Source organism: Pongo pygmaeus, chromosome X (assembly GCF_028885625.2).
Source record: "Pongo pygmaeus isolate AG05252 chromosome X, NHGRI_mPonPyg2-v2.0_pri, whole genome shotgun sequence".
Taxonomy (NCBI): domain Eukaryota; kingdom Metazoa; phylum Chordata; class Mammalia; order Primates; family Hominidae; genus Pongo; species Pongo pygmaeus.
Window position 1 is genome coordinate 108,049,862 of NC_072396.2, and position 17,030 is coordinate 108,066,891.

General features: G+C 45.5%; 1 protein-coding gene across 2 annotated transcripts in view; it reads right to left on the reverse strand.

The window, feature by feature from the left end:
- Window positions 1-12,233: 12,233 nt before the first annotated feature.
- LOC129024729 (histone H2B type F-M-like) overlaps window positions 12,234-17,030 on the reverse strand; it is a 29,037-nt gene continuing 24,240 nt past the window's right edge. Inside the window, exons 2-3 of one of the 2 annotated variants that reach the window (XM_063659968.1) lie at window positions 13,556-13,735; window positions 12,234-12,329 (exon numbers count right to left, since the gene is read on the reverse strand). In XM_063659968.1, coding sequence (XP_063516038.1) covers window positions 12,299-12,329; window positions 13,556-13,735 — 211 coding nt within the window. In that variant the 3' untranslated portion in view covers window positions 12,234-12,298. Of the gene's footprint in view, window positions 12,330-13,555; window positions 13,736-17,030 lie in introns of those variants that run through there. The other variant, XM_054471921.2, reaches the window with a different exon arrangement.

The window sequence follows — 17,030 nt, forward strand, 5'->3', positions numbered from 1 at the left end:
CTTACTGGCTGTATTGCCTTGAACAAGTGGCTTGACTTCTCTGAATCTCAGTTTCCTCCTCTGTGGAATACAGGTCTAGAAGGTGGTTGTCAAGATCCAGGGTGATGATGCAGATGGAGTGCCAGATACATCGTCTGCAACCAATGAATGTCAGCTGTACATGGTTCCAATACCGAGATTCGTGTCCTCGGGCAATCACAGGTGGTGGGGGTGGGATCCAGTGCCAGACAGCTGAATGAACACGCTCTCCTGGCTACCTGGGCCCCATCTGTTTGCTTCAAGCTGACAGTGAGATAAGGGAGGATGACTTTTCCCTTCTGAGCCACATGTTAGTGAAGCGGTGGAGATAATGCTGCTCTGAGTCCTGACGGGAAGTTGCTGGGGAGCAACTTTACAGTGCTCCTGGCTTGGGGCACTACCCACTCGGGGCTTTGTGGCAAGCTATTCCACCTCACAGCCAAGGAACCTGGCTTCCCATACCACCTCCTTGCCCCCGCCCACCGTCTCACTATCTGAATCCTATTCACTTTTCAGGTCTTCGCTCAAATCCTGCCTCCCCTATGAAGATGTGCTGACCCTCCCAGCCTAGAGCCACTACTCCCTCCTTGAATCACAGGATCTCCAACTGTGACATGGGCGTACTGTTTGCCACATCCCCACAGACGGATTGTGATGAGGAAGGAAAGAGAGAGTCCATGTAGCGTGCTAGGTGCGGTGTCTGGTGCAGGCCTGTGGTGAGTTCCCTGCCTCTTCCTCTTCCTCCCCTCTGAACCCCCGGCATGCAGGCATGGCGGCCTTGATCACATGTTGCCTTCTCTTGATAGTCATTGGGGATCATTCCTGTGCTAGTTGTCCTCTCAGTTGCAATGTCACAGACCATGGGACCACATCTCATCCTTCCTCACCTTCCAGCATCCAGCACTACAATAAACACCATCGTAACCATTTTTCATTGGGCATCTTAGGGTACCATGTGGCAGGCACTCGGCTATGCAGGTAATGCACATAAGTGTAGTCCTCACTCATTCCCCTCCTAGCTCTCTTCCAGGATGTGCAGGCATTGATTCTCCTTTGAGTTATATCAGACAGATTGGGTCAACCGCTACCAAGGTCGCATCATGAGTAAGTGGCCCTGACAGGCATCAAGTACTATGCTAGATTAAGTTTCTAACGAATGCCAGAGAAAGGGTGGTTGGCAGGAGGAGCAGATGTAGAGCCTAGAATACGAGTGCCTGCCCCGTGCTTTTACCTGGCAGAGGCAGGCCTGCTTGAGAGAAAGCTGTACGCAATAAAGACATAGGAGTCAGCAGGTCCTCGAGCTTAGGAAAGGGGATATAGTCGCTCCAGGACAGGGGGAGAAATGGAGAGGGGATGAGTCAAGCTAAACCTCAAGGCAACTGTCCCAGGGAATTCCACAGTGGCTCCAGGATCCCCCAAAATAGTAGCTGATGACCCACCCACAGGCCATCCTCGAGATGAACTGTAGAACAAGCCCGGGTCAAGCAAGCCTCCTTGGAAGACATTTGTTAGCCTAGAAGATGTTGAATCCCTTGGGAGTCCACGGTGGGCATTTCGCTCCCACAGATCCGTGGGTGAGAATCAGGCCACAAGATCACCCATGTGACCTATGATGCAATGAGGAGACAGGCTCCACTGTACTTAAGTGTCTCTTGCAAGTAGAAGCCAGAGGAGCCGCACTCAGTGCTATTTATTCACCCGATGCCTAAGGTCATTGGCGAAGGTCCCAGACACCTTGTACTGGCATGCCTGGTGCCTTGGAGGGGCTGGCTGGAGGGCTGAGCTCAGCTGGGCCTCTGCACCTCTCCAAGGCCCCTCAGAGCATATCACTGTGGTGTCTCCAGCAGGAGAGGCGGGCTTCTTATGTGGCAGCTCAGAGTGCTCAGATAGCCAGGCAGAGGCCACCCTAATCCTCTGAAAGGTTACCTCTGGGACAGGCTAACGTCCCCCATTCTCCATGTGTCAAAGCCATCACAGGCTTGTTGGGAGCCCAGAGGGAGGGGCAAACAGATGTGACCAATGGGCCAATGGGAAGAGCATTCAGGAATGAGCAGCCTTTCTGAGATGCGACCTATTCAGCACACAATTCTTGAGATGCTGCTGGGTGGTACACATGGAGCATGTGCATAAAAGAAGAGGTGCTTTACTCTCTGGGTCAAAGCGGTAGGCTCTCGAATGGTTTTACGTTGGACCTATCACTGTAGGGTGACCTCTCCCACTTAGTGGATCCTCCTTCTCCATGCCGCAGTGATTGCCCTTAAGTGGCATGGGGTTTCTAACCATTATAGATGCTCTTTCTCCCTTCTGGGGTCCTGGCCATACATAAACAGACACACAGAACAACAGTAAGGAGAATATGGGGAGTCAGTACTTGTTAATAGTAGCTTGACTAGAACCTGGTCTCAATATCTGATCCTCCAGATTAGGGGCCCCCGAGTGTTCTGAATTCCCTCATCAACCTCCTCTTTCAGGGCTCCCCTAGAATGTGGCACGCCAATGACAATCCATCCCTCTCTATGGATCCTATGACACCACACACCTCAGCGTCCTAGAGAGGACAGGTGTCAGGCCACCGGAGGAATTTAGGGAGTGACTACAGGAGCGACCTTATCCCACACTGTTTGAACAAGCACTGTGAGCCAATGGCCATGGACTGAGCCAGTGGAAAGTGGGGCTTGGACTCCTCTGATTGGACGCTTCCGTCATCCCAACAATGCGTTAGTTCCAAGTCATGAAGGTGGGTATTTCCAGAAATAAAACAACATAACCTGGAAAAGAACAGGCAGAATCAGATACATTAGAAGTAGTTGGAGTAATAACTTCAGTTTCTAAGGAGCTTGGAGAGGTATTGATTCTTAAACTTTATGATGTACTTATGTCATCAAAAACAAATAAATTTTGTGGATGGGTGATGCTAAGATATTTATTTATTCTTTTTATATATTATATATATGTTACATATATGTGTTTTCCGTTATATATCTATTTTTATTTTTTTTTAGTTTTTTCTTATGATTGGGTCTCACTTTGTCACCCGGGCTGCAGTGCAATGACGCCATCTCGGCTCAGTATAGCCTGGACAATCTGGGTTCAAGCGATTCTCCTATCTCAGCCCCATAAGAAGCTGAGACTGCAGGCGTGTGTCACTGCGCCTGGCTAATATGTGTGTGTGTGTGTGTGTGTGTGTGTGTGTGTGTGTGTGTGTATTTTTGTATTTTTGGTAGAGACAGGTTTCTCTATGTTGCCCTGGCTGATCTCAAATTCCTGAACTCAATTGATTCACCCGCCTTGGACTCCTGAAGTGGTAGGATTACAGGCACTGCGCTGGGCCCTAGATATTTAAATGACTTCCATAATATGGGTCCTGTTGTAAGAAACAACCTGGTTGGTTACGTTTGTCATATTAATACATCTGTTTTCTAGGTTGACGGTTATACTTTGTTACAGAAGCAGTAAAGCCACTTCCTTTTAGGTTGTCCTTTCCGTAAACCTCACCATCAGATCACGAAGGCTCCCTAGGCGTCCTTTTTCCTCCTGCACCCACTGAAGTGAACAATCAGATGTCCTCACCTCCCCTTGGATCTTCAGCATCAAACCTCATTTCTCCCATCTCCTTCCTAAATTTCATTAGTGTCAGTCAGCTTTCAGCTTCTGGGCTTCAAGTCTACAGCCCGCTTCTGATGCATTTTTGAATGTCGTATGGACACACACTGGTATTTTGAAGCAGTAGCAATGAGCATGATAGAAATTAAGTGATTTGTAGAGAAATTATATATTTTTTTCCTCTGATGCGTAGAGTTCTGTTTTGGAAAGTGTGCACATGCCCACAGAGATCCTTTGGTTTCCAATAGTTTAAGACAAACTCAAGGCACCGCCCAGAGGGATTGGCTTGCAGTTGAATTGTGGTAGTTTCTCCTAGTCTGCTTAGGAAAAAGATGTTTTTCCAAATCTTTTCATGATGTTCGTTTACTTCTCCAGAATAAAAATAAGTAATGAATTTTCTGAGGTGGCTCTTTATCCTAAATTTTCACCCTCACGATCCAAAGAAGAGTCCTGAAGGTATCATTTCCCACCAGAATTCTTGTGATTTAGGCCTTGAAAATACAGACATTTGTTCCCACTTCTCAATCCAGCATTGTGCCCTTCTTGCCTGGGCTACTCAGAGATGCTTCCCCTAGTATCCTCCCTTACCCCCATTCATTTACTTGAGGTCACAGTGGTCTACCAAAGTTAAAGAAACTTTGTGTTTTGTCTCTCCTGGAGGGTTGTAAGCTCCTTCTGATGGGCTACAGAAAAGCGTTCATTTTTGGACACTATCCAACGTTGGTCACATGGTTTCGCTGAAAGTGATGACTCTTATAGGTTTGTACCTGCTACTGAATGGTGGAGTTTACAAGTTATCATAAAAGTGCAAATGGAACACAACAAAATTAGCCAAATCTAGGACTTTAAAGGAAATAGTCATACATTTCTGAGGATTGAAATCACAGAGTATCTTCTCTCCCTTTTGAGCTGGAAAAGGACAAATATATATATATATATGTATATGCATATATATTATATATACAATACAATTACTCAACATTCAAGTAGACTTTAAAAAACATGGGTAAGGATCACCTTATTTCCCTTCATCAGTCACCAGTGTTCTCTTAACATACTGAAAGAGGCTGGAGATATCCACATCTACAACTCAGGATTCCTATGTTCTATTTGTTCAGTTGTGCTCCCCGCTGCCTCTGCCACACCAAATACGTGAGTTCGACTCCTAACCTCTCATCTCTATTCTACTTAAAGATGGTTTCTTTACTGGGATACTCAAGTTAAATTACATTTATTAGGAGATATCACCACTGATTTCACAGAAATACAAACTACCATCACAGAATACTATAAACACTTCTATGCAGGTAAACTAGAAAATCTAGAAGAAATGGATAAATTCCTGGACACATATACCCTCCCAAGTCTAAAGCAGGAAGCACTCGAATCCCTGCCTCTGCCGGGTAAAAGTCATGGGGCAGGCACTTGTATTCTGGGCTCTCCGTCCGTCCTTCCTGCCAACCACCCATTCGCAGGCACTCACTAGAAACTTAATCTAGCATAGGACTTTATGTCTGTTAAGGCCACTTACTCATGAAGTGACCTTGGTAGCGGTTGACACAATCTGTCTAATATAATTCAAAGGAGAATCAATGCCTGCACATCCTGGAAGAGAGCTAGGAGGGGAAAGAGTGAGGGCTACACTTATGTGCATTACATACATAGCTGAGTGCCTGCCACATGTTACCCTAAGGTGCCCAATGAAAAATGATTATGATGGCTTTTATTGTAGTGCTGGATGCTGGAAGGTGAGAAAGGATGAGACGTGGCCCCCATGATCTGTGACATTGCAACTGAGGGGACAACTAGCACAGGAATGATCCCCAATGACTATCAAGAGAAGGCAGCATGTGATCAAGGCCGCCATGCCTGCATGCTGGGGGTTCAGAGGGGAGGAAGAAGTGTAGGCAGGGAACTCACCACAGGCCTGCACCAGACACTGCACTTAGCATGCTACATCGACTCTCTCTTTCCTTCCTCATCACAATCCGTCTGTGGGGATGTTGCAAACAATATGCCCATGTCACAGTTGGAGATCCGGAGACTCATGAAATGAGCAGTCGCTCTAGGCTGGGAGGGTCAGGACGTCTTCATAGGGGAGGCAGGATTTGAACTAAGGCATGAAAAGTGAATAAAATTCAGATAGTGAGACGGTGGGCGGGGGCAAGGAGGTGGTATGGGAAGCCAGGTTCTGTGGCAGTGAGTGGGAATAGCTTGCCACAAAGCCCGAGTGGGTAGTGCCCCAAGCCAGGAGCACTGTAAAGTTGCTCCCCAGCAACTTCCCGTCAGGACTCAGAGCAGCATTATCTCTACCGCTTCACTAACATGTGGCTCAGGATGGGAAAGTCATTGTCCCTTATCTCACTGTCAGCTCGAAGCAAACAGATGGGGCCCAGGTAGCCAGGAGAGCGTGTTCATTCAGCTGTCTGGCACTGGATCCCACCCCCACCACCTGCGATTGCCTGAGGGCACAAATCTCGGAATTGGGACCAGGTACAGCCGGCATTCATTGGTTGCTGACTATGTATCTGGCACCCCATCTGCATCATCACCCTGGATCTTCACAACCACCTTCTAGACCCCTGTTCCACAGAGGAGGAAACTGAGGCTCAGAGAAGTCAAGCCACTTGCCAATCACAGTACAGCTAGTAAGAGATACAGCTGGGGTCTCAGTCCAGGTCTCCTCTGACTCCCAAACCGATGCCCTCAATCACTCTTTCTGTCGAGTCCGGTCGCACTAGCTCACATGAGTCCTAAGACCCAAACAGATGATCTCACGAAGTTGTGTCTCTTTCCCATGTTAATGCAGCCTGGCCACACCAGTTGTCTCCAGAAAACAAAAGCACCAGAATGTCAAAGAGAAGAAATCATGAAAAAGATGCTATTAAAAGTAAATCAGTCTCATAGCCCACGAACCTTTTTGTTCCAAATCACAAAGGACGTTCTTATTCTATCGCAAGATCTTTCCCCAGAAGGGTGGCCACACATCCTGATTTTGCCTATTGTGCCAGCCCAATGATTCATAGTTCCCCATTCCCTCCAAACGCTGCCCTCACATATATTCGACAGGAAATTACGTGCTCACCCTACCTATGAAAAGGCAAAGAAGCCTCACACATCAGGTCTTTGGCAACCCTGACACACCATGTTGAGCGAGGATCCGCAGCTCTTCCGAGAGAGTGGGTTCCTGGAGGAAGAAATAAGGAATAAACAGATGAGGAACATGATTTAGAGAGGATCCTAGTACAACCCAACTTGTTTGGAACTGGAGTAGTCAGAGAACAGGAGTGGAAGAATGCGTGGAACACAGAGCTCGCTCTAGTTGAGAGTTGGCAGGGTTGAGCACTTGCTCTGTGGCAGGTGAGTGTTGGGGAGCGGGTCGACAGACACCCACAGTGATTGCCAAGCAACGGGACCATCGAATCACCTCCAAGGCCAGGAGGCTTGCTGATAGGCTCCCTGCGTGGCACTTCATTGAGTCAGATGTGGAGTTGCTGGCCCGTGACGTAAGCCATGGGGTGACTACAAAAGGCCATCCCGCTGGTGGTCAGCCGTCATTGTCTGTTCCACACATCCACTGGCAGTTGCCTCAGAGATGGCTGAGCCTTCCTCTGAGACAACCTCCAACGAATGCCTGAGCATGAAAGATCCCACAGCGGCTGAGGCCACTATGGCCCACAAGCAGCAGAAGACAAGCAGCTGATATTTCTGGATTTTGACCTTTTCTTGTTTGTTTTGTTTTCGTTAAAGTAAAGGTACCTTTTCAGGTAAGTTTCACCAAGATTATGACACAACCAAGGATGCATGAGGTGTCTCCAAAGAGGAGGAAAATAGATTTCACAAGGTGGAGTGGCCTTTGTTGTTATTCCTACATGGGGCAGTTTGAGCAGACATAGGAGGTTATCTTTGTTTTGGTCAGATTTTTTGCTCTTCACTTTTGTCAAGCCAAGTTTTAAGGCTAGCTGTCACACCATGATACGTCCTTTTATATATTTAAGCTTTTAATCAATTGGTTAGAATGAGAAATCTCTAAAATCCTTTTAATATAATTTAGCGGGTTAATTTAGAGGATCAATCTATTGGTTATTGACAATTAGAATTCTCAATAGTGTACTGAAGTTCAATAGTGACTGGATGCCATACCCTCTTCAGAGAAGAAGTAATCCCAAAGTTTCCTCCTGTTCCCAGACATAGGCTAAGATAACAAATGACTCGGGGGACAGCAGTTTGCCAGCACATGCTAGGTAGACCAGCGGTCCCCAACCTTTTTGACACCAGTGACCGGTTTCAGGGAAGACATTTTTTTTCCACGGAACGGCATTGGGGGTGATGGTTTTGGGACGACTGAAGTGCATTACACTTATTGTGCACTTTATTTCTATTATTATTATATTTTAATGTGTAATGAAGTAATTTTATGACTCACCGTATTGTAGAATCAGTAGTAACCCTGAGCTTGTTTTCCTGCAACTAGACGGTCCGATATGGGGGTGATGGGGAACAGTGACAGATCATCAGTCATTAGATTTCCATAAGGAGTCTGCAGCCTAAGATCCCTCAGTCTGCAATACATATATTAGACTCCTGACCCCTCATCTCTCTCCTACTTGAAGGTAGGTCCTTAACTGGGGTACTCAAGTTAAATTACATTCATTAAGGTGCGCTCTAACCAAAATGACTAGAATGCATTCTGCATACCATAAGGGGAAATTCAGACACAGAGACATGCGTCCAGGGAAGAAAACGTGAAGTGGCATGGGGAGAAATGGGCCACTTACAAGCCAAGGAAAGATCCCTGGAAGAGGTCCTTCCCTCTTACTACTCAGAAGGAACCAACACAGCTGGCACTTTGATTTGGACTTCCAACCTGCCGAACCGTGAACAATAAATTTCTGCTGTTTATGCCACCAGATTTGTGGTACTTTTTCAGAATAGCCCTAGCAAACTACTGGAGACTCTGCTGCCAAGCAGTGGGATGATGCGATAAGGAACCTGCAAAGATTGGAAGAGGCCTTGGAACTAGGTAATGCATACAGGCTGGAAGTGTTTTGACATGCATGACACAAGAAGCCTAGAGTGACTTTAGGAAATGGCGGAGGGAAATATGAACACCAAATGACATTGAAACGAGGGTTAAGAAAGAATTCTTTGCTGTAGAGAAAGGATCTCTGACTTAGAGAATACATATATCATGATCACCGAAATGTTGCTAGAACTATGTGTGTTAAAGGTGCCTGTGGTGTGTTTTCAGACGGAGACTAGGAAGAGGTTATTGGAAGCATGAGGAAAGGCGATCCTAGTTTTACAGTGGCAAAGGTTTGGGCTGTATTGTCTTCATAGTGTCTTTGAGGAAAGTAGAAATTGTAAGTGATGAACTTGCACATGTAGCTGATTTCTAGTGTTGGAGCTTAGGGCACAATATCCCAAAATGAGGGCTTCAGAAGTAGTCTCAGATGAAAAAGATTTTCTCTGACATTTTTGGTCCTCCGGTCTCTCAGTCCCATTCAGCCCCGGGGGCTAAACTTAGAGACCAGAATCCCTCTTCCCGAAGGTGGGTCCTGGAAACCAGAAGCTCTTTTTTCTAAAGATAGTCACAAAACCTAGAAACGGTATTGTAATGCTTTCCACATTTTCATGTAAAAACTGTCCATGAAGAAATGATCGAACCTATCTTGTTTGGAGTCACAAGACCCCCATTCCAGAGAGGGTCCTGCCCCATATCCGGGAGGAAGGACTGTGTGCTCAGATAGGCCAAGCAGAGTCTACATGGACAGGCCTTGCCAGGGTTCCCCCACTCCATCTGTTAGCATTAGATCATAGCCTTTTTGTGCCATCGTATTTCTACACAGATGTCCATACTCCTTTGAGCCCAGGCATAAAAATGGATAATTTCCCATGTATCTTTGGCTATTAACACTAAAGCCTCTGGGGATACACTTCGAATAAGTTGGTATGCCTTATGTCCTATGGATCTGCCTTTTGTGACTTGAGTTTTCAGTGAAACTTAAGAGGACCAGGGGGGAATCTTGGCCCTTACACTGACAAACTGCAAAAAGTATTTAGGATTTAATTTGGTTTCTCCTAGATCTGTATAGTGAATGGGAGAGAAGAGAGAGAAATTAGCAAAGGAAGAACTGAGTAAAAGGAAGTCAGCATTCGATGACTCAGAAGGTACTCAAAAGATGCAGATACCTTGCTCTGGAAACAGGTGCAAGGGTGTGCCTGGAAGACCCTTAGCTAAAGAGGGGAGGTATGTGTCTCACAGATCCAATCAACCATCTCTGCAGAAGTTAGGAATTGAAATATGGAAGATATTGGTATTCACGAAAGATCTTTAGACAACTTCTTGTCTGATGGCCTGGACGCATGTGAATTCCGTGGGAAGCCAACAATCTTTTGAGAATTTTATACCAGAAAAACGTTGCCAGACTGATCTGAACGGGACAAAGATGGGACGAAATTCAAGGAGGCTGTTAGAGTTCCTGGACTGTACTGACAAGAAAGGGACTGACTGAGGTATGTAACTGTGACAATTTCTTCATTTTTGAGACTGGGAAGAAGGACTCCAAAGTTGGGTCAGAAGTTGGCATGGCTGTCACTGTCCCCAAGAACCAGGGGCAGGTTACTAGGGGACGGGGCCATCTCTCTCTTGGTCCTAGAAATGGAGGTCACCTCCTGAGTTCCAGGCATTTGTCCCACCTCCTCAGTTTCAGAGGGATGGGCTGCAGCAGCCCAGGCTGGGGGGACAGCCTCCACTCCTCTGCCCAGGGCTTAGGGTGTGAAGCTGTTACCCCATTGGGCCTGAAGGACAGAGCAGTGAGCCCAAGCAGAATCTTTTCCATCCTTAGAATGTAATGGAATTTGCCCCCATTAGGTTTCAAAAGTGCTTAGGGCCCACGTACTTCAGTAGTTTTTCGGATTTCCTGCTTTTGGTGTGATAAGCCCTATCTGGTATCAGTCCCACGACTGTCTTTCAGAAGCAGATAACTTGTCTAGCTTCACAGGTGCAGTAGTGGAGAGAATTCCCACCTCAGTATGAGTCATACCTGGAGACTCACCCATTCCAGATATAGAAGATTATCAGGTGAGATATTAGAGAATTGACGTTGGAGTGAGTTAAGTCTTTGGGGATGTTGTGATGAAATGAATGTATTTTCTATGTGAGGATGTTAATTTGTGCCGCGCAGTGGATGCAGAAGGTGTACTAGTACGGATGGAGTTGTGTCTCCCTACAATTCAGAGGTAGAAGTCCTGGCCCCCAGTGTTTTAGAATGTGACCTTATTTGGAGAGAGTCTTTAGTCAGGTCATCTGGTTAAAGTGAAGTTATGAGCGTTGACCCTATCCAACAGGATTGGTCTCCTTACAAAATGGTGACAATTGTTATCCAGAACTGTGACATAAAAAATACATAGTGTTTAAGTCAGCCAGTCTCTGGAATATTTTTCAGCGGCCCTAGAAAACTAATAGAATACACCTCCATCAACAGCATTGAAAGCATACAACCCATCGAAGAGCCAAAGAAGCACACCCATGTAATCACAGGTTTCCCCTTCAACTCCCATTGAACATCCCTGGGCAACTAACTCTTCCTATTTCAGACCTGGAAACCTGATCACACGTTGGGCTGTGGCCCCTTGGCTGCAGTTGCCTCACTGGCTGCCACGGATCTGGGTGGAGCTTGTGCTGCTCCATTGGACAGCATTCCATCATCCCCATGATGCACTGAGGCCAGTCGTGAAGATTTTCTTAAACAAAAGATTCTAGCCTGAAGAGGAGCAGAATCAGATAAATCTAAACAAGTGAGATTTCATTACGAAGGAACCTAGAATAGGTATTGTTCCTTAGACTTTTTGATGTAGTTTTCTCTGTGCGGTGTTTGTGTCCTTGCTTATATTTTCAAATGAACTCCAGGTTACAGGGAAGGCTGATCAAATGTTTGACTGGACTCCCTTTATCCCATTCATGCTGTTTTCCCTACATTGATACTTCTTATTTGTTGTTTAAGCAGTAAAGGTCTTTCCCGTAGTTTGTGTTTCTTTAAGTCACAGCATGACATCATGATTGCCTAATAGGTTCCGCTTCTGCTCAATCACCCAAAGAAATACCATATCAAATGTGTGAGCTTCCTCTTCCGATCTTCACGTCAGTCCACCCCTTTCCCCTTTCTTCCTATAATTCACCGGCATCAGTCCCCTTGCCCCCTCACTCTTCACTCCCCACAACCAAATCAGATTTCATCGTTAACTCTGTTTTACTAATGGCCCTCTTTGATTTCTGAATTTACAAAGGGAAAACACACATTCCAGGGTGAAATATCTCAATGGATTTGGTTTCTCAAAAGGACTTGTCTAATAACACACATATGCAAGGGTAACTTCAGAAATTTATTTGTATGTCTTAATTCACAGTAACATGGGCACTTTACAGCAAAACAATTAGCATAACAAGAAATAAGTCACTGAGTGAGATGTGGTGTTTCAGACCAGGTACACAGCTCTGTCTCTGGAAAGAGGCAGGGTTCTGCCAAGGGCCTTTGGTTTGGCAAGTGTTGTTCTGGACTTGTAGGAACATTTGGTGGCACCATCCAGAAGGATTTACTTGCAGCTGATTTTGTGGGGTTTTTCTTGGTCTCCTCGTGCAATAAGCACAACTTCAACTATTTTCATAACATTTCTCTCAACTATTTTCATAATATTTTTCTAATAATCTGGAAAAACAGAAAGTAACAAATTCCAATGAGTGGACTTCTTGGTTCTACATCCTTTCTCTATGGATCCCAAGTGGAGCTCTGGAGGTGACCTTCCCCTCTTCCCATCTGCACTACTCAGGGAAGCTCTGGCTAGTATCTTGCCCTGACCCCGTTTCCCTCTTGACCAAGGGGTCCTCTTTAAATGGTGGAATAATCTATGTGGCTATGTGTTGGGCCCTCTGGGGTGGTTCTTTCCCACTTCTGGCGGGCTCAAGAAAATTTTGATTTTTGTCATTTATCCAGCTTTTGTTTCATGGTTTGACTGAGAGTGCCATCCTTTACCGGTTTCTACATATGAAGGGGAAGGGTTGTTTATGAGATGTTTCAACATTCATGGGAAACATTTAACAAAAATGGCCACATATTGAGCTTCAAGGCACAACATAATAAATTCCTGTGGGTTGCAGTCCCAGAGTATGTTCTCTTGATCACGTCCTCAGGGACTGGAAATCAATTGAAAAGGAAAGCAATGGGAAAGTGGGCACCTGCTCTGAAATTCAGCAATACACTTATAGAAAAAAATGCTTAAAATGCCAAGACTTGGGACCCAGAAGAGAGCACAATGAAAGGTAGCCTATATTAATGTTAACATGAATATCAATATGCTAATCTTTTGAGGAAATAAGCGTTAACTGACTTCTACTAATGGCTGCCAGTGCTCTGTATAACTTGATGTTAGGGACAAGGTACATATTCTGATCTTAGCTTTGGATTCATATCCCTAAAAGATCATGATTACAAACAATGCAAACAAAAATATCAGGTAAAAAATCACACTGCCGTTCCTTTAAACACCAGGTTGAATATAACAGGAAGGCTGCTGTGGGTTCAGCTTGGGTCACTCCCCCCACATTGGGTCAATGACTGTTGCTCATAGACTTCAGGTCACCCATTGGCTGTACCACTGTACACTAGGGCATGAGCTGTTTCCGTGGACACTCCGTAACCCTACTGACACACACCTGGAAGTAAGAAAGGTTTCTGTTCAAAAAGAGATGAAAAAATTATTGTCAGTACAAAAAGAGAATGAATTGCAATAGTGATCTCAGAGTCGGGGAAGCTGGAAAACGAATGGATTCTTGAAAATTTTATTTAGCTGTATATATATACTGTAACTGGGCCTCGTTTGCTTATTTACATGGATTCATGAGGAGAGAGATGGTGAACACATTTAGGAGGGTTACCTTGCTTCTTGTATCAGCATATTCACTTTCTCTGTTGCCATATCGCACATAATGAAGTTCTGGAGGGGGGAGGAGCCAAGATGGCCGAATAGGAACAGCTCCAGTCTACAGCTCCCAGCGCGAGCGACGCAGAAGACGGGTGATTTCTGCATTTCCATCTGAGGTACCGTGTTCATCTCACTAGGGAGTGCCAGACAGTGGGCGCAGGTCAGTGGGTGAGCGCACCGTGCGCCAGCCGAAGCAGGGGCGAGGCATTGCCTCACTCGGGAAGCGCAAGGGGTCAGGGAGTTCCCCTTCCAGAGGTGACAGACGGCACCTGGAAAATCGGGCCACTCCCACCCGAATACTGTGCTTTTCCGACGGGCTTAGGAAACGGTGCCCCAGGAGAGTATAGCCTGCACCTGGCTCAGAGGGTCCTACGCCCACGGAGTCTCGCTGATTGCTAGCACAGCAGTCTGAGATCAAGCAGCAAGTCGGCAGCGAGGCTGGGGGAGGGGCGCCCGCCATTGCCCAGGCTCGCTTAGGTAAACAAAGCAGCCTGGAAGCTTGAACTGGGTGGAGCCCACCACAGCTCAAGGAGGCCTGCCTGCCTGCCTCTGTAGGCTCCACCTCTGGGGGCAGGGCACAGACAAACAAAAAGACAGCAGTAACCTCTGCAGACTTAAATGTCCCTGTCTGACAGCTGTGAGGAGAGCAGTGGTTCTCCCAGCACGCAGCTGGAGATCTGAGAACGGGCTGACTGCCTCCTCAAGTGGGTCCCTGACCCCTGACCCCCGAGCAGCCTAACTGGGAGGCACCCCCCAGCAGGGGCAGACTGACACCTCACACGGCCGGCCAGGTACTCCAACAGACCTGCAGCTGAGGGTTCTGTCTGTTAGAAGGAAAACTAACAGAAAGGACATCCACACCAAAAACCCATCTGTACATCACCATCATCAAAGACCAAAAGTAGATAAAACCACAAAGATGGGGAAAAAACAGAGCAGAAAAACTGGAAACTCTAAAAACCAGAGTACCTCTCCTCCTCCAAAGGAACGCAGTTCCTCACCAGCAATGGAACAAAGCTGGACGGAGAATGACTTTGACGAGCTGAGAGAAGAAGGCTTCAGACGATCAAATTACTCCGAGCTACGGGAGGATATTCAATCCAAAGGCAAAGAAGTTGAAAACTTTGAAAAAAATTTAGAAGAATGTATAACTAGAATAACCAATACAGAGAAGTGCTTAAAGGAGCTGATGGAGCTGAAAACCAAGGCTCGAGAACTACGCGAAGAATGCAGAAGCCTCAGGAGCCGATGCGATCAAATGGAAGAAAGGGTATCAGCCCTGGAAGATGAAATGAATGAAATGAAGCGAGAAGGGAAGTTTAGAGAAAAAAGAATAAAAAGAAACGAGCAAAGCCTCCAAGAAATGTGGGACTATGTGAAAAGACCAAATCTACGTCTGATTGGTGTACCTGAAAGTGATGGGGAGAATGGAAACAAGTTGGAAAACACTCTGCAGGATATTATCCAGGAGAACTTCCCCAATCTAGCAAGGCAGGCCAACATTCAGATTCAGGAAATACAGAGAACGCCACAAAGATACTCTTCGAGAAGAGCAACTCCAAGACACATAATTGTCAGATTCACCAAAGTTGAAATGAAGGAAAAAATGTTAAGGGCAGCCAGAGAGAAAGGACGGGTTACCATCAAAGGGAAGCCCATCAGACTAACAGCGGATCTCTCGGCAGAAACCCTACAAGCCAGAAGAGAGTGGGGGCCAATATTCAACATTCTTAAAGAAAAGAATTTTCAACCTAGAATTTCATATCCTGCCAAACTAAGCTTCATAAGTGAAGGAGAAATAAAATACTTTACAGACAAGCAAATGCTGAGAGATTTTGTCACCACCAGGCCTGCCCTAAAAGAGCTCTTGAAGGAAGCGCTAAACATGGAAAGGCACAACCGGTACCAGCCACTGCAAAATCATACCGAAATGTAAAGACCATTGAGACTAGGAAGAGACTGCATCAACTAACGAGCAAAACATCTAGCTAACATCATAATGACAGGATCAAATTCACACATAACAATATTAACTTTAAATGTAAATGGACTAAATGCTCCAATTAAAAGACACAGACTGGCAAATTGGATAAAGACTCAAGACCCATCAGTGTGCTGTATTCAGGAAACCCATCTCACGTGCAGAGACACACATAGGCTCAAAATAAAAGGATGGAGGAAGATCTACCAAGCAAATGGAAAACAAAAAAAGGCAGGGGTTGCAATCCTAGTCTCTGATAAAACAGACTTTAAACCAACAAAGATCAAAAGAGACAAAGAAGGCCATTACATAATGGTAAAGGGATTAATTCAACAAGAAGAGCTAACTATCCTAAATATATATGCACCCAATACAGGAGCACCCAGATTCATAAAGCAAGTCCTGAGTGACCTACAAAGAGACTTAGACTCCCACACATTAATAATGGGAGACTTTAACACCCCACTGTCAACATTAGACAGATCAACGAGACAGAAAGTCAACAAGGATACCCAGGAATTGAACTCAGCTCTGCACCAAGCAGACCTAATAGACATCTACAGAACTCTCCACCCCAAATCAACAGAATATACATTTTTTTCAGCACCACACCACACCTATTCCAAAATTGACCATATCCTTGGAAGTAAAGCTCTCCTCAATAAATGTAAAAGAACAGAAATTGTAACAAACTGTCTCTCAGATCACAGTGCAATCAAGCTAGAACTCAGGATTAAGAATCTCACTCAAAACCGCTCAACTACATGGAAACTGAACAACCTGCTCCTGAATGACTACTGGGTACATAACGAAATGAAGGCAGAAATAAAGATGTTCTTTGAAACCAACGAGAACCAAGACACAACATACCAGAATCTCTGGGATGCATTCAAAGCAGTGTGTAGAGGGAAATTTATAGCACTAAATGCCCACAAGAGAAAGCAGGAAAGATCCAAAATTGACACCCTAACATCACAATTAAAAGAACTAGAAAAGCAAGAGCAAACACATTCAAAAGCTAGCAGAAGGCAAGAAATAACTAAAATCAGAGCAGAACTGAAGGAAATAGAGACACAAAAAACCCTTCAAAAAATAAATGAATCCAGGAGCTGGTTTTTTGAAAGGATCAACAAAATTGATAGACCGCTAGCAAGATTAATAAAGAAAAAAAGAGAGAAGAATCAAATAGATGCAATAAAAAATGATAAAGGGGATATCACCACCGATCCCACAGAAATACAAACTACCATCAGAGAATATTACAAACACCTCTATGCAAATAAACTAGAAAATCTAGGCCGGGCGCGGTGGCTCACGCCTGTAATCCCAGCACTTTGGGAGGCCGAGGCGAGCGGATCACAAGGTCAGGATATCGAGACCATCCTGGCTAATGCGGTGAAACCCCGTCTCTACTAAAAATACAAAAAATTAGCCGGGCGAAGTGGTG